The sequence below is a fragment of the Primulina tabacum genome, chromosome 1 (assembly GCF_025594145.1).
Source record: "Primulina tabacum isolate GXHZ01 chromosome 1, ASM2559414v2, whole genome shotgun sequence".
Taxonomy (NCBI): Eukaryota; Viridiplantae; Streptophyta; class Magnoliopsida; order Lamiales; family Gesneriaceae; genus Primulina; species Primulina tabacum.
The window spans coordinates 27,272,122-27,292,397 of NC_134550.1; the positions used below are offsets into that span (position 1 = coordinate 27,272,122).

The 20,276-nt window shown below is 38.1% G+C and overlaps 1 protein-coding gene, 1 long non-coding RNA gene and 1 other non-coding gene across 4 annotated transcripts; 1 reads left to right on the forward strand and 2 right to left on the reverse strand.

Moving 5' to 3' along the window:
* Positions 1-7,780: 7,780 nt before the first annotated feature.
* Positions 7,781-8,344, reverse strand: LOC142507025 (uncharacterized). The gene is made up of 2 exons (XM_075619491.1): positions 8,113-8,344; positions 7,781-8,001 (listed from the first exon to the last, which is right to left on the reverse strand). The coding sequence occupies exons 1-2, from the start codon at positions 8,342-8,344 to the stop codon at positions 7,781-7,783; spliced, it is 453 nt and encodes a 150-aa protein (XP_075475606.1).
* Positions 8,345-12,332: 3,988 nt separating this feature from the next.
* On the forward strand, positions 12,333-12,438 carry LOC142521257 (small nucleolar RNA R71). Its single transcript, XR_012814112.1, has one exon. It is a non-coding gene; the product is annotated as a small nucleolar RNA R71 (small nucleolar RNA).
* A 4,584-nt stretch (positions 12,439-17,022) lies between these two features.
* LOC142518558 (uncharacterized) lies at positions 17,023-17,924 on the reverse strand. 2 transcript variants are annotated; one of them, XR_012813581.1, is made up of 3 exons: positions 17,724-17,924; positions 17,392-17,627; positions 17,023-17,295 (listed from the first exon to the last, which is right to left on the reverse strand). It is a non-coding gene; the product is annotated as an uncharacterized LOC142518558 (long non-coding RNA). The 2 variants fall into 2 exon arrangements; XR_012813580.1 differs by having other exon boundaries at positions 17,023-17,291; positions 17,387-17,627.
* Positions 17,925-20,276: the final 2,352 nt, after the last annotated feature.

Sequence of the window (20,276 nt, forward strand, 5' to 3'; positions counted from 1 at the left end):
AGGTCTGATTAGCTTGTTTTGATCGAGTATGACAATAAGTGGATTATGCGAAGAATTTGCTAATATAATGAAATAGAAATAAATTAAATGTTACTGATTATTTTAAAATATTTTATAAGATATAAAATATATATTTTAATTTTGGAAAAACCCTTCCCTGCGCAAATCTTAATTTTTTAAAAAAAAAATTGTGCAGGCAATATGTTATTCTGCCCACTACCCATTGCCCAAAATCAGTCTTGAAAAATTGTGTAGGCAGTGACTAATAATTTTTTTCATTAAGATTGTGAAAAAATAATTTCCTTGGGCACAACAATTTCTGGAAGAAAACTTTCATGCAGTTAGCAACAATGAACTCAACATTATTTAAACAATAAACAAAATAACCATACGATTTAGAGAAACACGGACTCTAATACACAAGGCACTTCGTAAGTTTTAAAATTTTAGTGTCTAAATAATTAGCTTCAATTATACCATATGTTAAGCAGATATAGCTCTTGTTGTCAATCCCTACAAAAAATCAAATAGAAACGCCTTTTATTCAATTGTCAATATCAAATCCACGATTGATTGTTTTGTTCCACTTCTAGTTTGCGCTAGAAAACTAAAAGATCTTTTTGTTTAGATAAAGGAATGAGGATTGAGATAAAGGGATGATGACGACGACGTCAAATTAGTTTCATGGAGGATCAGAGGCTGACGGTGGTGAGAGAGGTGGTCTGCCTAGACGTTACTCAAAGAACAAGGTAGCCGAATACAAGAATGTAGGAGAGAGAAATATTTTGTCAAATCTTGATATTGTGTGATTCGCAATTAGTGATGTGTTATCTAGTCTAACACCAGAATTAATAATTGATCTACATGGAACTCAAAAATAACTTCTTCTTGGTGATTTAACCAACTAGGATATACTCTAGTTAGTATTTGATTTGGACATTCCAAACAAATTAGTCCTAGCAGGTGTTTGATTAGTATATTCCGGTCCAATGACTCAAAACTTCTATTGGATATTTTGCCTAACTAGGACTCCTACTAGTTAGAGTTTCAATAGGATACTCTAATCCTGTTAATCAAACAATCTAAGATCGTGGTTTTATCATAATTTCGATTGACGATCATCGATGTGGCGAGTCTAAATAGCTCGTTATAATGACGTAGAGTCCAAATTTTCGAAACCACTGATTCAATAGTCACTTGGTCAAAGTCAACTCTATGAAATTCAACCAATCAAAATTAGACTTGGTCAAATTCAATTAGTCATAGTCAAAAGCTGCCAATTATGGAACACCTTCACAAAATTCAGGCAATTGCACTCTCCTTACAAATTTAGCAGTCATGCGAACTCTCAAAACGTCCAAATATGGAATCCACTTATAAACTCTTTTACAAGCCAAATGTTTGATCTCCATCAAAATTCAATCACAAAATTCAACTACTTTAATTTGACTAATCTCTATAAGAACACATAAAACAATATTTTGTGACCCTCTATAGTTCAGGTTACCCTAATTAGCCTCATTCTATGCATCATCTTGTTGATTATAAGAATATCACAAATTAGTTCTGATTGCACCCAGCAAATCATGGTAAGAGCGCCTAATATCATCGTCCCATAATTTCTTATGTATCAATGATAGTGTCTGCAAGAAGCAGCGGGTTATAGTTAGCGTACAGTACAGTTCATTCATCTTATCTATCTCGATCAAATATAAAACTATTGGTATATCGAGGGTTGCATATTAATTTGAAAATAATCTGATGAATCTTTGAATAATCATAGTGACATCATATATACAACTAGGGAACCATTTTACCAAAAAGCACATCTCATACTTTTTTCAGAGATTTTTTGCACTATTAACTCATCAGTTGACATAGAATATCCACACTCGTACATGAGCGGTGAATCTCTTACTAATACACACAATATTATCTTCTGATGACCTTCGCAAAGCCGGTAAATGCGTCAAAGTACAACATTAGTACCTAGAGACTCTTTGTTTTCTCGGGTCATAAGCACTATGGTGCACAATCTTAGCACAAATTTATCCACTCGATAAATGACAACCTCTTCGAAATTCAAAGGAGGGGTTTTTCATACCCATCATATGAGCACTCATCTTGTATGATCGAACATCTTCATGTTCCTACCAATAAAACATGATACACAACATCACAAATATTAGTATCAAGCTCAAGCGACCTCTATCCCACAAATATTAGTATCAAGCTCAAGCGACCTCTATCCCTATGTCAAGAGATCGAATCGACTAAGAATAAGTTTAGAATATACGTTAACTTTTAAACGTGTTTAATGATCGCCATCGTATGTACGACCTCATTGTACCATAGAATATTCAAGATATTTATTTATGCAGCTTGTATGAGTATACATATAAAGTAAATGTAATAATTAATAAAATAATAAATTTTATTAAAATAAAGATCGTTTGTATCATAAGAGTCAATCAAGCTTAAGACTACAGTTGGCTTGCGGGAAATGTACTCTAACATGATATTCACGTCTGTAGGCGAGCGGTAAATCCTCAACTATAATCCATTGGCTCCTAATGTGTTACAACTACACTCAATCTCACCACATGATCACCCTCATGGCGTCGGTAAAAGAAGCAAAGTGCAGCCCTAGCATGTATACCTTCAGTGTTTTCCTGGGTAATTAGAATCATAAGGACTAATGGTGCACAACAATAACCATTGGCTTATCCACTTGATGAATGATAACTGATCGAGAAAAACTTGCACTGTGGAATCCTTAATAAAAATATGATTTTATATGCTCGAAAATTAATCACAAGTGCATGATGTCAAGTAATAGTATAATGTACGAGAGTACGAGTATCGTTCCACTGGAGACTGTGTTTGACAATTATTATTTTCAATTATCAAATCTTTAGCAACGAAATTTGAATGGTTGTTTATGACTACTAAAATCACATAAGCATGCAAATAAAAATGTTCAGTAATTAAAGAATGAGATATAATATCTAGAATGGTTAATTAAAATTCAATGAGAAATGAATTTGTTGGGAATTTCAGTTAACCTATCCCGCGTTAATTAATTAATTCGTTCGATAATGATTTACGCTTCCGACAGGATTTCCTATTCGATTGAACACGCCCTCTCGAGGTATGCCAAACTAACCCTACTCAATGAAGTAATTAAATGTCTTTAATTGTTTATCAAGATTGAATCGCATGTCGATCTATGAAATCCCCTAGTTTTCGCCCTACTAGACTATGACTATCGGCGCGTATCCAATTTCATATGTCTATGTAAATTTTAGATCCACGGACTATGCTACTCTTTCTTATCACAAGCTATTATTTCGAACTCACTCACAATATAAAACGTTGTTAAAGTTAGCTACGCTCTAACAACACAATGAAAAACAGTAGCACACTCAAGAATAAAGCAAAAATCAAAATATAAATTAACTAAATCAAAATTCGGGGTAGGATCCCCTTAAATCCCAACAAATATTTTAGTTTAGCTTCTCGAATTCATAGTGAAAATAAACACAAAAATGTTTAAACGATAAATTCTAAATAAGAAATACTAGACTTGACGAAAAATGCGAAGAATGATGCCCGGAAATCTCGAAATCTTCAACTCCAAGCGCCAACTCCTCTCCAAGACTTGTGGTGCTGTCAATAATATCTGAATCCCCTCCCAAAAACGTCCGAAATCCTTCCATATTCTCTCCCCTTCAGAAATAAGGGAAGAAATCGCCTAAAGAAATCTTTCCATTTTTAGATGGCGCTCGGGCGGTAGAATATTACTGCTCGAGCGCCACACCCTCTGTAATCTTGCTTGAGAAGTGCGGCACTCGCGCTCGGACGGTAGAATTTCACCACCCGAGCGTCGAGTCTTCTGTACATCAACTCTTCGGAAGGCATTTCTCGTGCCTGGGCGGTAGAATATTACCGCCCGAGCGCTATGCTCTTTGGAATTCAGTTCCTCGATTCGCTTCTCGCGCCCGAGCGGTATAAAATTACCGCTCGGGCGCCAGCTTTTATGCCCATTGTCTTCTTGGCTTGCATCTTTTGTCCGATCTCAGTTTTCCGGTCATTTTTCCTGCAAATTGATCACGCACAAGTGAGACATGATCATATTCATGGCTCACTATAAAACGAACGAAATGTAAATGAAATATACGTATGCACAATGCAAACACACAAAAAAATAATGCAAAAAAACACGTAAAAACTACACCTATCAACCCCCTCATACTAACCTCTTGCTTGCCCTCAAGCAAGATAAGTTAAAGACCACAACCAAAATGTGAAACAAACCACAAATTTAAAGTACTAAAAACAACTAAACTGATGGCGAAACAGCAAACTGACATCTCATGCCTCAGCGGGTTTTTGAACTACATCCAATTAGTCACCTCACAGCATTTATTAACACCCCTTTTTAAAGAATCTTATAGCATTTTGATTTGACCAGAAAATGTGGTCGTGTGTGTGTGCTGTGGGTTTAACCAGCTCGTGCTTCAGATAGTTTCATTTGCGAATCATGCAAGTCACCAAATCAACAATTCAACGCAAGTTTCGCTATCCCGAGTTCTTTTTCTATTTGTGATCAACAAGTAAACACAAAGCGGCAGAATTTCATAGTTGTCCAACAAAGATTGGGGAGTCAATATCCATAAATGTTTCAAATGGTTCAAAAAGATGGGGAGTACACTGATCATTTTCATTATGCACTTGTCAGCATTTTTAGCTGACATTCCTCAACGCCTTATATCTCCATCTTTTTAGCCTCGGCATAGGATTTCATCCCTTTTAGGCTCCCCCACACCTTACATCCCCTTTTTTCTTCACATTCTAATTCTATTTTTTTTTAGTGCATAATTTTTTCATGTATATTCACTGGGCTTTGAATATGCGGTATCTTCATTTATCTGTCCTTGGGACGACTTTTGAGGTTCAATGCACGATTGGGACGAAGATTATTCCAGGTGGATTAAAGTTTTCTACTCGAGTGTATGCCACTGGTCAGTCACGACTGTCAACAGAAATTTATTCAAGTTCTACTCGCATCTCATGTTTTTCTAGTTTCCCCACAGATTTTTAAACTCAACTGTCATTTACACTACTACCAAAACCCATTATGTTGGCATATACAAATTCACAAATCACCGGGGAATTCATAATGAGTGACAAGACTAAGCAACATGCAGTTCATTTAACCCAAAATCATCATCGGCTACCAACTCACTTGTTTCACCATCAACTGACACACATGCAAGACACAAATTAAATGACCCCCTCATACTAAGAGTGTGCAATGTCCCCATTGCACAAAAAAAGAAAACTGAAACACTAACGAAATATGAATGCAGACATAGGCACAAATGCAAAATAAATGACAGAATGAAACAACAATAGGAACCAAAAGCAGAATGCAGTAGAAAATAAAAAAAATTAAAATAAATGGGAAACAGTGAAATCCCCTGATCACGGCTCATCCTCGTCATGCTCTGGCGGTGGCACTCCCGGAGCATCCCCCTGCTGCTAATAGTCATACTGAAAATGGAATGGATGAATGAATGGCGGGGGTGGTGGTATGGTCCCTAGGTCAACGCCCCCGTGCACGAGCATAGTGCGCATCATGGATTCAACGTAAGAAAAATGGTCATTGACGTTCGAGTTGACCTGATCCTGATGCGCCATGAAGGCATGGGCTTCATCCATTTTGTCATTTTGGGTTAGCCTGCAAGGCTGTGGCGGGCCGGGTACATGAGGCGGCTGTGCTCGATCCACCCACATCTCTCTCGCGAGTGGGGAATTCTATTTGTCGTTTAGCGCTCTTCCGCTGTAAGTCTTCCACACAAATAGGTTTCACCAGTTGTAGCCATTCCTCATCATCCCGAAAAACCACCCCTGCTCTTGCACACAACTCCGAGATGATGGTGGGGAAGAAGAGACCGACGTGACTGTTGTGAGCACTCATTATAATATGAGAATACGGATGTAATCGAGTCGAGCCAAGCCGAACTCTTGAATGTTTGAGCTTGGTTCGTTTATAATCGAGCCGAGTTTGAGCTTTATTTAACGAATATATGCATGGCTCACGAGCTTATTCAAACCTTTATCGAGCCTTAACAAGCTTAATAAATATGAATTATACATTTAAATTTTTATTAAATTAATTAAAAAGTAAACTATATATTTAAAGAAAAATATATTATTCTTATTAAAATTTGTAAATTTATTATAATAAATAAATTTAATAGATTTTTCTATATATTTCACAAATAATATGCAAAATCAATAAATCAAATATCAAAACTATTATTTTTTCATCTAAAAGATTACTCATGAACTTACCAACGAACATGTACACGACCTAACGAGCCGAATACTGTTATGCTTGAGCTTGGTTTGTTTATCTTAACGAGCCTCATTAAACGAGCTCAAATGAGCTTTTATCGAATCGAGCTTCGAATAGCTCACAAACGATTTGGTTCGTTTACATCTCTATCTGAGAATTTATAAGTTTGCCCACATTGATGTTGTACTCTTCGGTCATGGCAAATAGTAGCACTAGCCCGCTCTTTTTGTACCTCGCTCTTATGCAAGACCGGCATCATCCTTCAGGCCACAAATAGATACCATAGGGCAATTCCGGCTTTCAAATACTTCTCGTCAAAACAGCTCGGTGGTCCGACCAACGGTTTCCACATCGTGCTCGGAAGGCACAGCGCTGCGAGTATCATATCATAAATGGGGTCGGCTACCAATGCTTCAAATCGAGAGTCAATAACTTCAGGCGTCTCTAATAGTGCGTTAATTGTAACCGAGTCACATGGACAAGTCGACCTCTAACAAAAACCTTACCATCCTTCCCTTCCACGGAATTTGAATAGAATTCCCGAACCACTGAGAGCACTGCCGCCGTAGGTTGATTTCCAAATTGTTCCCATCCACGTCTCCCCAACTCCACAAGTGGATCTTAATATCTATCTTCATTTTCCTACAGAATCCCCTCTCAGCAATTGGGTTTCGATGAATCTTAGCGTATTCATATCTAGCCCTAGCCGCCTCATTCACAAAATGATGTCTATCAAATGACGAAGATGAGGAGGAAGAGCTGGGAGTACCTTTTTGTTTCTTGTGTGCCATGGTGGTAGATGATGGAGATGGTGACCGGAGGGAAGAAGATGACCGGAGGGAAGAAGATGACCGGAGAAGCGAGAGATGCTTGATTCTTACGGAAGAGGGTGAGCCACGGTGTGTGATTCTTGATGTTTGGAGTGAATTGTGCTGGAAAAACGAGAGTGAGTGCAAGTGAGGAGTAGGGATTGAGAAAAAAAAATTTCAGAATGACAAAGGGGAAGGGGGCGGCGAATTTATGTGCAGGCGCGCTCGAGCGTTAAAAAATTACCGCTCGAGCGCCAATCTCTCTTGAGATTTCATCCTGTCAGAGGTGTTCGCGCTTGAGCTGTAATTTTTTACCGCTCGGTCGCGAAACTTCGCCCAAAAATTTTTTATTATTATTTTTTAAAAATTTGAACTTAAAAAAAAACTAAAACAGTCACAATCGAATTAAGTATGGAAGAGAGGTAGTTCTCAATTTATAGTCGAGAGCTGGACTGTCTGTCAATTTCAGTTCAGATTGTCCTGGAACCGGGTGATTCCAAGTTGTGGCTCAATTGTGCCATCCATGTAGTGCTTCAGTCGCTGGGCATTGACCGTCAATGTCCCATCCTTTCCATCTTGCAATTCTACAGCTCCCAGCGGGTATACTTTAGAAATCACGAATGGACCAGACCATCGTGACTTCAATTTTCCGAGAAACAGTCGCAACCGGGAGTTGTAGAGTAGGACATTTTTTCCTTTTTTGAATTCCCTTTCGATGATTCGCCTTGTCATGAGCCCTCTTTGTCTTTTTCTTGTATGATAGTGCGAGATCATATACCAAATTCCGGAATTCTTCCAACTGATCCAATTGAAGCAGACGTCGTTCACCTGCATCAGTAAAGTTAAAGTTTAGTGCTTTTGTTACCCAATATGTCTGATGCTCTAAATCTACAGGTAGATGACATGCTTTACCAAAAAATAACCTATATGGTGTAGTGCCTATAGGTGTTTGGAAAGCAGTCATATATGCCCAAAGAGCATCATCTAACCTCACTGACCAGCCTTTTCGACTGACGCCTACCACTTTTTCCAAAATCCGCTTGATCTCTCGGTTCGACACTTCCACTTGACCAATCGTCTGGGGGTGATAGGGGGTAGAAATCTTATGTATGACACCGTATTTGCTCAAATAGTTTTTCAAAGAGTTTGTTGCAAAAATGGGTGACACCATCACTAATGATGGCTCGTGGTATCCCAAACCTTTTAAAAATATTTTTCTTTAGAAATTTCAGGACCACTTGAGCATCATTAGTGGCATATACCTCTGCCTCTACCCACTTAGACACATAGTCAATCGCCACCAAAATATACTTTTTCGTGAACGAACTGAGAAACGGTCTCATGAAGTCGATTCCCCCACACATCAAAAACCTCACACTCAAGAATATTATTTAATGGAATTTCATGACGATTAGAGATGTTACCTGTCCGCTGGCATTTATCACATTTAAGCACATAAGAACGAGCATCTTTAAATAGATTTGGCCAATAGAAGCCACATTCAAGTACCTTAGATGCCGTCCTTGTTGGTCCAAAATGACCACCTATCTCACGGTCATGGCAATGGTTGAGAATTTGACCAAACTCCTCCTCTGCAAAACACCTTCTTATCATGGAATCTGCACAAATCTTAAACAAAAATGGTTCCTTCCAAAAATAATGTTTCACGTCAGAGAAGAATTTCTTTCATTGGTGAAACGATAGATTTGATGGTGGTGTGCCTATGACAAGAAAGTTAGCAAAATTTGCATACCAAGGACAGTGTTTCACCTTAAATAGCTGCTCATCAGGAAACCAATCGTTAATAGCATGATCTACACAGTCAGGACTAATCATCTCCAATCTAGATAAGTGATCCGCTACTACATTCTCAACACCCTTCTTATCTTTTATTTCTAAATCAAATTCTTGTAATAATAAAATCCACCGAAGGAGGCGTGGCTTTGCATCTCTCTTAGCAAGTAGATATTTAAGGGCAGAGTGATCCGTAAACACAATTACTTTTGACAGGACAAGGTATGAATGGAATTTGTCAAGTGCAAATATTACTGCGAGTAAATCATTTTCAGTGGTTGCATAATTTAATTTTGCTTCATCTAGAGTCTTAATTGCATAGTATATAGTGTGAAATACCTTGTTCCTGCCTTTGTTCGAGGACAGCACCGACCGCAGTATCACTGGCATCTCACATGACCTCGAATGGTATATCCCAATCTGGTGCCACCAAGACAGGAACCGTCACCAAGCGCTCCTTCAATTCCTCATATGCCTGCAGACAGTCATAATTAAACTCAAAAGGCACATCTTACATAAGTAAGGAAGATAGAGGTTTGGCAATTTTTGAAAAATCTTTTATAAAACGTTGATAAAAACCGGCGTGGCCTAAAAAACTTCTAACTCTTTTTATGAATGTCGGAGGTGGTAAGTTCTTGATAACTTTCACTTTTGTCTCATCCACCTCTATTCCATGCTGTGATATCTCGTGCCCCAACACTATGCCTTCTTGTACCATAAAATGACATTTTTCCCAATTCAGTACCAAATTCGTCTCCTCACATCTCATCAACACCATCTTCAGATTCTGCAAACAATCATCAAACGTTTCACCAAAGATAGAAAAGTCATCCATAAATATTTCAAGAAATGTTTCAATCATATCATGGAATATAGCAGTCATGCAGCGCTGAAATGTAGCAGAGGCATTACAAAGAACAAAAGGCATACGGCGAAAAGCAAAAGTTCCATAAGGACAAGTGAAAGTGGTTTTCTCTTGGTCCTCAGGTGCAATAGTGATTTGATTATACCCCGAATACCCATCTAGAAAACAGTAAAACTCATGCCCTGCTAGTCTCTCTAACATTTGATCAGTAAAGGGAAGGGGAAAGTGGTATTTATGGGTAGCATCATTTAATTTCCTATAGTCAATACATAATCTCCGTCCCGTAACAGTCCTCGTGGGAATAAGTTCATTTTTTCATTAGTGATCACCGTAATCCCACCTTTCTTAGGCACACATTGAACAGGACTTTCCCATGCACTATCTGAAATAGGATAGATAATACCTGCATCGAGAAGCTTAATAGTTTCGTCCTTCACTACCTCTTGCATCTTTGGATTGAGTCGTCTTTGAGGTTGCACGAGGGGTGAGTACTTTTCTTCCATTAATATCTTGTGCATACAGACTGATGGATTTATCCCTTTGATATCCGCCACTTTCCATGCAAAGGCGCTCTTGTGCACATTCAAGACTTTCAGCAGTTTGTCCTCCATCACATCTGTCAAAGAAGAAGAAATAATCACAGGAAGTTTATTGTTCTCACCTAGATAGACGTATTTTGGATGTTGAGGTAATGGCTTGAGCTCCAGAGTTGGTGGCTCCTGTAGGCTTGACTTCTGAGGGATCTAAGTCTCTTCGATCCCCCAAGTCCTCTAATCTCATCCTTATTGGCCTCTTCCATTGTTGGTTAGCATTGAGGTATGCCACTATGTCGGCTTTCTCTACATCCAAATCGTCTTCTCGTGATTCAGTAGTAAGAGTGGCTTCCAAAGGGTCCCTAAGAGCATCCTGCACATAGTTGAACACAAGAGAATCAAAAGCATCAATTATATAACAACTATCAGAATGCAGTGTATGCTTAAGGGCATTAAAATGTCAAAAGTAATCTCCTCTTCTCCCACTCTCAATCTCAACTTCCCCTCCTGCACATCAATTAGAGCCTCGCCAGTTGCAAGGAATGGTCACCCCAAAATCAAAGGCATCTCTATATCCTCCTCCATGTTGAGCACCACGAAATCTGCAGGAAAAATGAATTTGTCCACTTTCACTAGCACATCCTCAATAACTCCTCGTGGATACTTGACAGATCTGTCTGCTAGCTATAAAGGCATCCTCGTTGGAGTAGGTACTCCTAATCCAAGTTTCCTAAACACAGACAAAGGCATAATATTAATACTCGCACCAAGATCACACAAAGCTTTATGAAAAACAACATCACCAATCATGTAAGGAATAGAAAAACTCCCTGGATCCTTAAGTTTCGGTGGGATCTTGTTTTGCACCAAAGAAGAGCAATTTTCAGTTACATTAACCGTCATGTGATCCTCCAATTTTCTCTTGTTTGCTAAGATGTCCTTCAGAAATTTAGCATAGTTTGGCATTTGCATCAGAGCATCAGCAAAGGAAATATTGATGTGCAATTTCTTGAATACTTCTAAGAACTTACCGAATTGCGCATCTAATTTCGCCTTTTTTAATGCTGCAGAAAAAGGTGGAGGGATAACAATTTTAGATTGTGCAGTGGGTGCTGGTGTAGAATTAGAAGACTTATCTTTTGATGACTCAGTCTGTTCATCCAGTACTTGATTTTTTTCTGGCCCTCTAGACTCTAAAATTTTTCCACTCTTCAACTCGATGGCCTTCACTTGCTCTTTTGGATTGGTCTCTGAGTTACTTGGCAGGGTGCCCGGATCTCTACTTGCTATCATCTTTGATAACTGTCCAATCTGATTCTCTAGCCCCTTTATCGATGCATCTTGATTTTGGAGTCTAGTTTCGGTAGATGAGATGAACTTAGACATCATCTGCTCCAAATTGGACTTTTCTTCTCTAGGAGGGTCAGATCTGTACATTGGTTGTTTTCCATATGATTTTCCTCCATGTGGTCAATTCTGACTGTTTTGGCCAACCCATGAGAAGTTAGGATGTTGTCTCTATCCAGGATTGTAAGTGTTCGAATACGGATCATTCCTTAGACGGTTTTGGACTCCCACTTGATTCACTGGTGCCTCTTCTTGCACATAAAAAGGACCACTATCTTGACAGTCCTTAATAGAGTGTTCTCCTCCGCATTTTTCACAAAATATCTCTTGAAGACGCATAGTCGTGCCACCCATATTCAAGCCGTCCAATTTCCTGTTCAAGACATCAAGTTGTGCAGTAATAGCAGGAAAGGTCAGTTACCTGGTGAACTCCTGCACTTCTTCGCTGGTTGTTCCTTTCAGATTGAGGATGATAGCTGCTAGCATCCATCTCTTCCAATAACTCGTATCCTTTCTCAGCAGTTTTTCTCAAGAGGTTTCCACAAGCAACAGCATCTATCATAGTACGATTAGGAGTAAGCAAGACATAGTAAAAGGTTTGAACGACTAACCCAAGTGGCAGTTCGTGATGAGGGCATCTTCGTAACAGATCTTTGAAACGCTCTCATGCCTCATATAAAGATTCCTGCTCGAATTGAGCAAATGTGGTGATGTCTGCCCGCAGCTTCATGGTCTTAGATGGAGGAAAGTATTTAATGAGAAACGCTTTTCTCCATGTCCTCCCATGTGGTGATCGAACCTACAGGCAAACAATTTAACCATCCTTTATCTTTTTCACGTAAGGAGAAAGGAAATAAACACAGCCTAACAGCGTCATCAGAAACTCCATTCAATTTAAAAAGTATCGCAAATTTCAAGGAAATATGCGATATGCGTGTTTGGGTCATCTATTGCAGATCCTCAAAACTGGACTGTATTCTGAATCATCTGAATTATGGCTGGCTTTATTCGAAGTGGTTTTCCCGCACAATAGGCCTCACAATGCTGGGGCGTGCATCATCCAAAGAAGGCTGGGCATACTCTAGCATCGGTATGCGGCGTGGCATCTCAACATGTCTGGCTTTATGGTGTTTCTCCTCATGCTCATGCTCGTGCCTCTCCATCAGTTCCTTCAGTCTTTGCTGCTGTCTTCTTCTGCGGAAAGTTCTTTCAATTTTCGGATTAAACTGCTCAAGATCCACGTCAAGTGACTTTGGCACGCACTAGAAAAAATATCTGGAATAGAATATGGAGTGTTAGTTCAAGAAAAATAAAACAATGCTAAAGAAAATAACTAAAAATAAAATTGTGAATTAACAGTCCCCGGCAACGGCGCCAAAAACTTGATCGAGCAAAACTTGCACTGTGGGATCCTTAATAAAAATATGATTTTGTATGCTTGAAAATTAATCGCAAGTGCACGATGTCAAGTAATAGTATAATGTACGAGAGTACGAGTATCATTCTACTGGAGACTGTGTTTGACAATTATTATTTTCAATTATCAAATCTTTAGCAACGAAATTTGAATGGTTGTTTATGACTAATAAAATCGCATAAGCATGCAAATAAAAAGGTTCAGGAATTAAATAATGAGATAAAATATCTATAATGGTTAATTAAAATTCAATGAGAAATGAATTTGTTGAAAATTTCAGTTCACCTACCCCGCGCTAATTAATTAATTCGTTCGATAATGATTTACGCTTCCGACAGGATTTCCTATTCGATTGAACACGCCCTCTCGAGCTATGCCAAACTAACGCTACTCAATGAAGTAATTAAATGTCTTTAATTATTTATCTAGATTGAATCGCATGTCGATCTATGAAATCCCCTAGTTTCGCCCTACCAGACTATGACTATCGGCGCATATCTAATTTCATATGTCTATGTAATCTGTAGATCCACGGACTAAGCTACTCGTTCTTATCACAAGCTATTATCTCGAACTCACTCACAATATAAAACGTTGTTAAAGTTAGCTACGCTCTAACAACACAATGAAAAACAGTAGCACACTCAAGAATAAAGCAAAAATCAAAATATAAATTAACTAAATCAAAATTCGGGGTAGGATCTCCTTAAATCCGAACAAATTTTTTAGTTTAACTACTCGAATTCATTGTGAAAATAAACACAACAATATTTAAACGATAAATTCTAAATAAGAAATACTAGACTTGACGAAAAATGCGAAAAATGATGCCCGGAAATCTTGAAATCTTCAACTCCAAGCGCCAACTCCTCTCCAAGACTTGTGGTGGTGTCAATAATGTGTGAATCCCTTCCCAAAAACGTCCAAAATCCTTCCATATTCTCTCCCCTTCAGAAATAAGGGAAGAAATCGGCTAAAGAAATCTTTCCATTTTTAGGTGGCGCTCGGGCGGTAGAATATTACCGCTCGAGCGCCACACCCTCTGTGATCTTTCTTGGGAAGTGCGGCACTCGCGCTCAGGGCAGTAGAATTTCACCGTCCCGAGCGCCGAGTCTTCTGTACATCAACTCTTCGGAAGGCATTTCTCGCGCCCGGGCGGTAGAATATTACCGCCCGAGCGCCATGCTCTGTGAGGCCCGGGGTCGAAGAGGGCGGGGGGTGATCGCCAGTGCCATGAGGTTGCACGGACAATGAGCGGATCCTGGCAGGCTTCTTGGTGGAGGGAACATGAATGAACCGATCCCACATGAGAATGAGAGGGATTCCGAGACTATTCAATGTAATGGACTGTACAGTTGAAGAGGGCTTACAAGATTTGATATGTACTACTCATATCACGAAGGTGCATCTTCTTTTCGGTAGCTCATCACATAAGAACTCCAAAGTTAAGCGTGCTTGACTTGGGGCAATTTTGGGATGGGTAACCTCCTGGGAAGTTTCCTAGGGTGCGTGTGAGTGAGGACATAAGCACGCTGGAAAGACTCGTCTTGGTACATTGAGGACAATCGTCAAATCAGGGGCGTTAAAGTTGGTATCAAAACCGACCTCTCTTAGTACGGTGTGGTTCGGGGACGAACCAAGCGGAAGCTGGTGGGCATGTGAGTCCCGGGCCCGAAGAGGGCGGGGGGTGATTGCCGGTGCCATGAGATTGCACGGACAATGAGCGGCTCCTGGCAGGCTTCTAGGTGGAGGGAACATGAATGAATCGATCCCATACGGGAATGAGAGGGATTCCGAGACTGTTCAATGTAATGGACTGTACAGTTGAAAAGGGCTTAAAAGATTTGATATATACTACTTATATCACAAAGGTGCATCTTCTTTTCGGTAGCTCATCACATAAGAACTCCAAAGTTAAGCGTGCTTTACTTGGGGCAATTTTGGGATGGGTAACCTCCTGGGAAGTTTCTTAGGGTGCGTGTGAGTGAGGACATAAGCACGCTGGAAAGACTCGTCTTGATATAGTGAGGACAGTCGTCAAATTTGGGGCGTTACATACTCTCTGGAATTCAGTTCCTTGATTCGCTTCTCGCGCTCGAGCGGTATAAAATTACCGCTCGGGCGCCAGCTTTTCTGCCCATTGTCTTCTTGTTTTGCATCTTTTGTCCGATTTCAGTTTTCTGGTCTTTTTTCCTGCAAATTGATCATGCACAAGTGAGACAGGATCATATTCATGGCTCACTCTAAAACGAAGAAAATGTAAATGAAATATATGTATGCACAATGCAAACACACACAAAAATAATGCGAAAAAACACGTAAAAAATATACCTATCAATAACCACCTGGAAAATCTTAGAAGGGTTGGTTAGTAAACTCATCAAGTAAGTATCCATCTGTATATTTGAACATCATTATTTCATTACCAATTAAACGTGGTACGCAACATCATATGCTTGTCTCGAGCTCGAGTGGACCTTATCCTTCTTTTGGGCATCTCAATTGACTGGGAACACAGTTTAAAATATACAATAATTAAAATATGTGTTTCGTGATCGTCATCACATGTACGAGCTCATATTTATTTACTATAATATACAGTGTCTTTATATGTGAAACTTTCATGGGTAAACAAATAAAATAAATGTCAAAATAAATATTAAATATAAATTATATTGAAATAAAGATTGTCTATTACACAGAGTCAATAAAGCTCGTAATAAACAATTGGCTTATAAGATATATCCTCTAACACATAAGCATTGTATGTGGGACAAATGTTGTCTTAAGGAGACAAGTCCAACTCTAGGCTTGACTTGTATATTGTTCCGGGATTGTCCAACACTTGTTGCAACATTCTCTACTACAACTTCTTTACAGTTTCATATTTTCACATCTTAAATACCGAGCATATATTTTTCATGCTTAATTTATAATGTCGTAGTCGTACATTACGTTGTTAAAAAAAATTAATATCTATATGCATATTGATTTTATTTATTATAATAGCTAGTAAACAATCAAAATATTTCATTTGAAAAAAATCAAGTTTAAAATCGATCATGCAACCAAACCAAACTCAATCAAACCAAAAATGTAGGTTGGTTTGGTTTTGTTTATAATTTTTAGGAGTAAGTTTTCTACGAGACGGTTTCACGAATCTATAGTCGTGAGACGGGTCGACACATTCGATACTTGAATTAAATTTTTTTTATATAAACAATAAAAATTTTTGAAATAAAAAAAATTCATTGGTCGGGTCAAGTAAGATATACGTCTCACAAAATTAACCTCGTTGATATGGTCTCATAGAAACTTTTGTAAATTTTAATAGTTCAATCTGGTTTGCTATAATTAAGTTAAACCGTTTTCTTGGTTTGGTTCGGATTCTATCAAAAACCGAATCAATCTATATTTTTTCACCACCACTAATACAGTTTATACTGAGGATAAATATATAAACATACATTTATTAAACCAAAATTTATATCATATTATTGAGAAATTAATAATCAAGAAAGTTGTTCAAAATATTAATATAATTGTTGTCGAAAATGTATAAAGTGGAAGAGTCGTGCCACAAATGCAAACAACACCAAAATTGTCACCCAAAGAAACCTAAATCCAGCTCCAAGGTTGTACTTGGATAGAATATTTGATTTAAGGAGGGGTTTGAAATAACACCATTGTTTGTGTATTTTAAAATCTTTAAAATTATCATCACATCTACATAAACTAAAAATTAGTTTATTTGTAATTCACCCAACATAAATTAATCTAAGCAATCAAATTGGTTTGAAATTCAATGCTTCAATTTTTTCGATCCAAGAACACCTTAACGTTTGAAATTATATTGTCATAATTAATTTCAGTCACCATAAATATTAATTGATTGTTAAAATTGGAACTTGGACCTAACTCAACCCCAAAAGCTAGCTCAAGGGGGATGGATTGTCCAAGCCCATATATACAACTCTCAGGTTATTTATCCAACCGATGTAGGACAATTAACACACCCCTCTCACGCCCAGGAATGAACATCTGGAGCGTGAAGTTTACAAATGACCCAATTATGGGCAGAATGGGTGGCCTAATTATAGGCAGTCCAACACATAACGGTGGAACCCGGGCTCTGATACCATGTTAAGATTGGAACTTGAACCTAACTCAACCTCAAAAGCTAGCTCAAGGGGGGAGGATTGTCCAAGACCATATATACAACTCCCAGATATTTTATCCAACCGATGGAACTTAGACCTAACTCAACCCCAAAAGCTAGCTCAAGGGGGGAGGATTGTCCAAGCCCATATATACAACTCTCAGGTTATTTATCCAACCGATGCGGGACAGTTAACACACCCCTCTCACGTCCAGGAATGAACATCTGGAGCGTGAAGTTTACAAATGACCCAATTATGGGCAGAATGGGTGGCCTAATTATAGGCAGTCCAACACATAACAGTGGAACTCGGGCTCTGATACCATGTTAAGATTGGAACTTGAACCTAACTCAACCTCAAAAGCTAGCTCAAGGGGGGAGGATTGTCCAAGACCATATATACAACTCCCAGATATTTTATCCAACCGATGGAACTTGGACCTAACTCAACCCCAAAAGCTAGCTCAAGGGGGGAGGATTGTCCAAGCCCATATATACAACTCCCAGGTTATTCATCCAACCGATGTGGGACAATTAACACACCCCTCTCACGCCCAGGAATGAACATATGGAGCGTGGATTTTACAAATGACCCAATTATAGGCAGAACGGGTGGCCTAATTATAGGCAGTCCAACACATAACGGTGAATCCGGGCTCTGATACCATGTTAAGATTGGAACTTGTACCTAACTCAACCCCAAAAGTTAGCTCAAGGGGGGAGGATTGTCCAAGCCCATATATACAACTCCCAGGTTATTTATTCAACCGATGTGGGACAATTAACATTGATTGAATTATTTTATCACAATAAATCGATTCTGATGGAAGTAGGAGAGCCAATATTAAGCAAGAAGGGTCACATGAATTATCTTCAAATATATACTTTGGTAGTAGAACTTATTCAACTCTCGTGACAAGCGAAGATAAAGACCGATTGCAACACTCCCCTCGTGCTATGTTCTATGACTAGTTCAAAACTTTGTCCTTTGCTGGAATTAGTTTAAGAAAAAATACTTATTCGACAAATACAAGATATTTTCAATCTTATGAAATCTATACCAACGTCATCAAAATATATGAAACTTACAGTTTCCTTAAAACAAATATCTCGTCCAATTAACACATGTAATTTGAGATTTAAGGAATGTTCGTTTGTTAGATTACAATTACTACGGATAAAACCAATGGTAATTAAGTACAAATCACTATTAGAGACAGAAGCAAAATGTGTAGCTAAATTTTTCGCTTTGGAGAACACAACGAATCAAGGAAGACAAGCTGTTTTAAATATAGTTTTGAGTGAGATTGTTTGGTACTTCATATTGGGATATCATGTTCTCGCACTCAAGAACCAGTGGAAGTTTAAAAATTTTATTTTTGGGCGTTGTGTGTTCAAAACATTCATAGTATGTTCTAAGAATTTACCTTTGTGTTCTTAACGTTTGGACTCCAAACTATTCCGCTATTTAGGCGGATAGCCCTTCTTTTAAATCCATATGAACGACTCTCCACTTTGATTATCTAATCAGGTCCACGATCCCAAACTGTTTCCCTCGTTTGGTTTGCACTAGAAAATCCATACGATTTGTGCGTTGAAACTGTAGCATCCGAATTTACAAAATACGGAGATGGTGCGGCGACGGCGGGGCATTGATGTAAGACTCTTGATGGCCGAAATTAGTTTTCCCAAAATAATGTGTTGGATGAGACTTCATGATTGTGAATCATGAATTATGTAATTATTGATTCTTAATCAATAATTAAGCTAATACTTATTGATTTTTAATCAATAATTAAGCAAATCAAATTCGCCTTTTGTGTCCAAACTTTCCCAACAATCTAAAGGAGAGGCTGTGGGTTTCAAGGGAGAAAAGAAAGAATTTTCTTGTGTTTTGTGTAAAAAATAATTATGGTTATCAATTATGAGTCCTAGTAGTGTGTATATAGAGGTTGACTCCTATTCTCATTAGGAGTCCCTCTCCCATAAGGACTCTAATAATTTCATTATATTTAAACTCTCATATATATAATGTATATATTAACTTTTAATAATACATTAAATAATAATACAATATAAACATATTTTATATCACCATATAAAATATATATGTACATTAATTAAATTAAATAACCATTATTTAATTTATAAACTAACTCCTTGGTTAATTTAATTCTAGACTCATCTAGAACATATATGAGAATTTGTGCATGTTAGTAGTCACCGCTACTATCACAATCATTTAATTAGTAAATTCTAAATTCACAAAAAAATGATGTCGAACTCATTATAACCCCGATCGACGATCCGATGAGCGCCGATGTACCAAAGATACAAATCTTGTTCATATAATGAAAATTGATAATTTCGAATACCAAAATTTTCACTTACCATATTGGGCAGCTGCCAGTTTTGTAAACTCCTAGACTAAAATAGGCAATCTCACTCTCCTTCCTTATTTAACAATCATGCTAACTTCTATTTCTTTCATCATATATAATCAGCTCATAAACTCTTTTATAAGCTTCCTCTTTGATCTCCATCAAACTATAGTAGCCAAATTTCAACTCCTTCAAATTTGATTATCTCAACGGGAACACAGAATTCGATACTTGTGTGAACCTCAATGGTTCAGGGATACATCTAGCCATGAGTTCACATCTTCATATGATTCATAACATTTATTCTTATTTGGGTTTACCCTAGTTAACCTCATTCTTTTCAACTCCTTCATCAAGATTGTCATAACTCATTTCTGATTGCACCCATCGGATCATGGTAAGAGCATCTAGTAGCATCGCCCCATGATCCTCTAGGTATCACTAATAGTGCCTGCAAGAACCTTTAGTCATAGTTAGCGTAAAGTACGATCCCTTCATCACATATATCCTGATCGAATCTACAACCATTGGTCTGTCGGAGAGTTGCATATGAATTCGATAACAATGCAATTTATCTTTGAGTACTAATAGTGACATGGTACGTTCA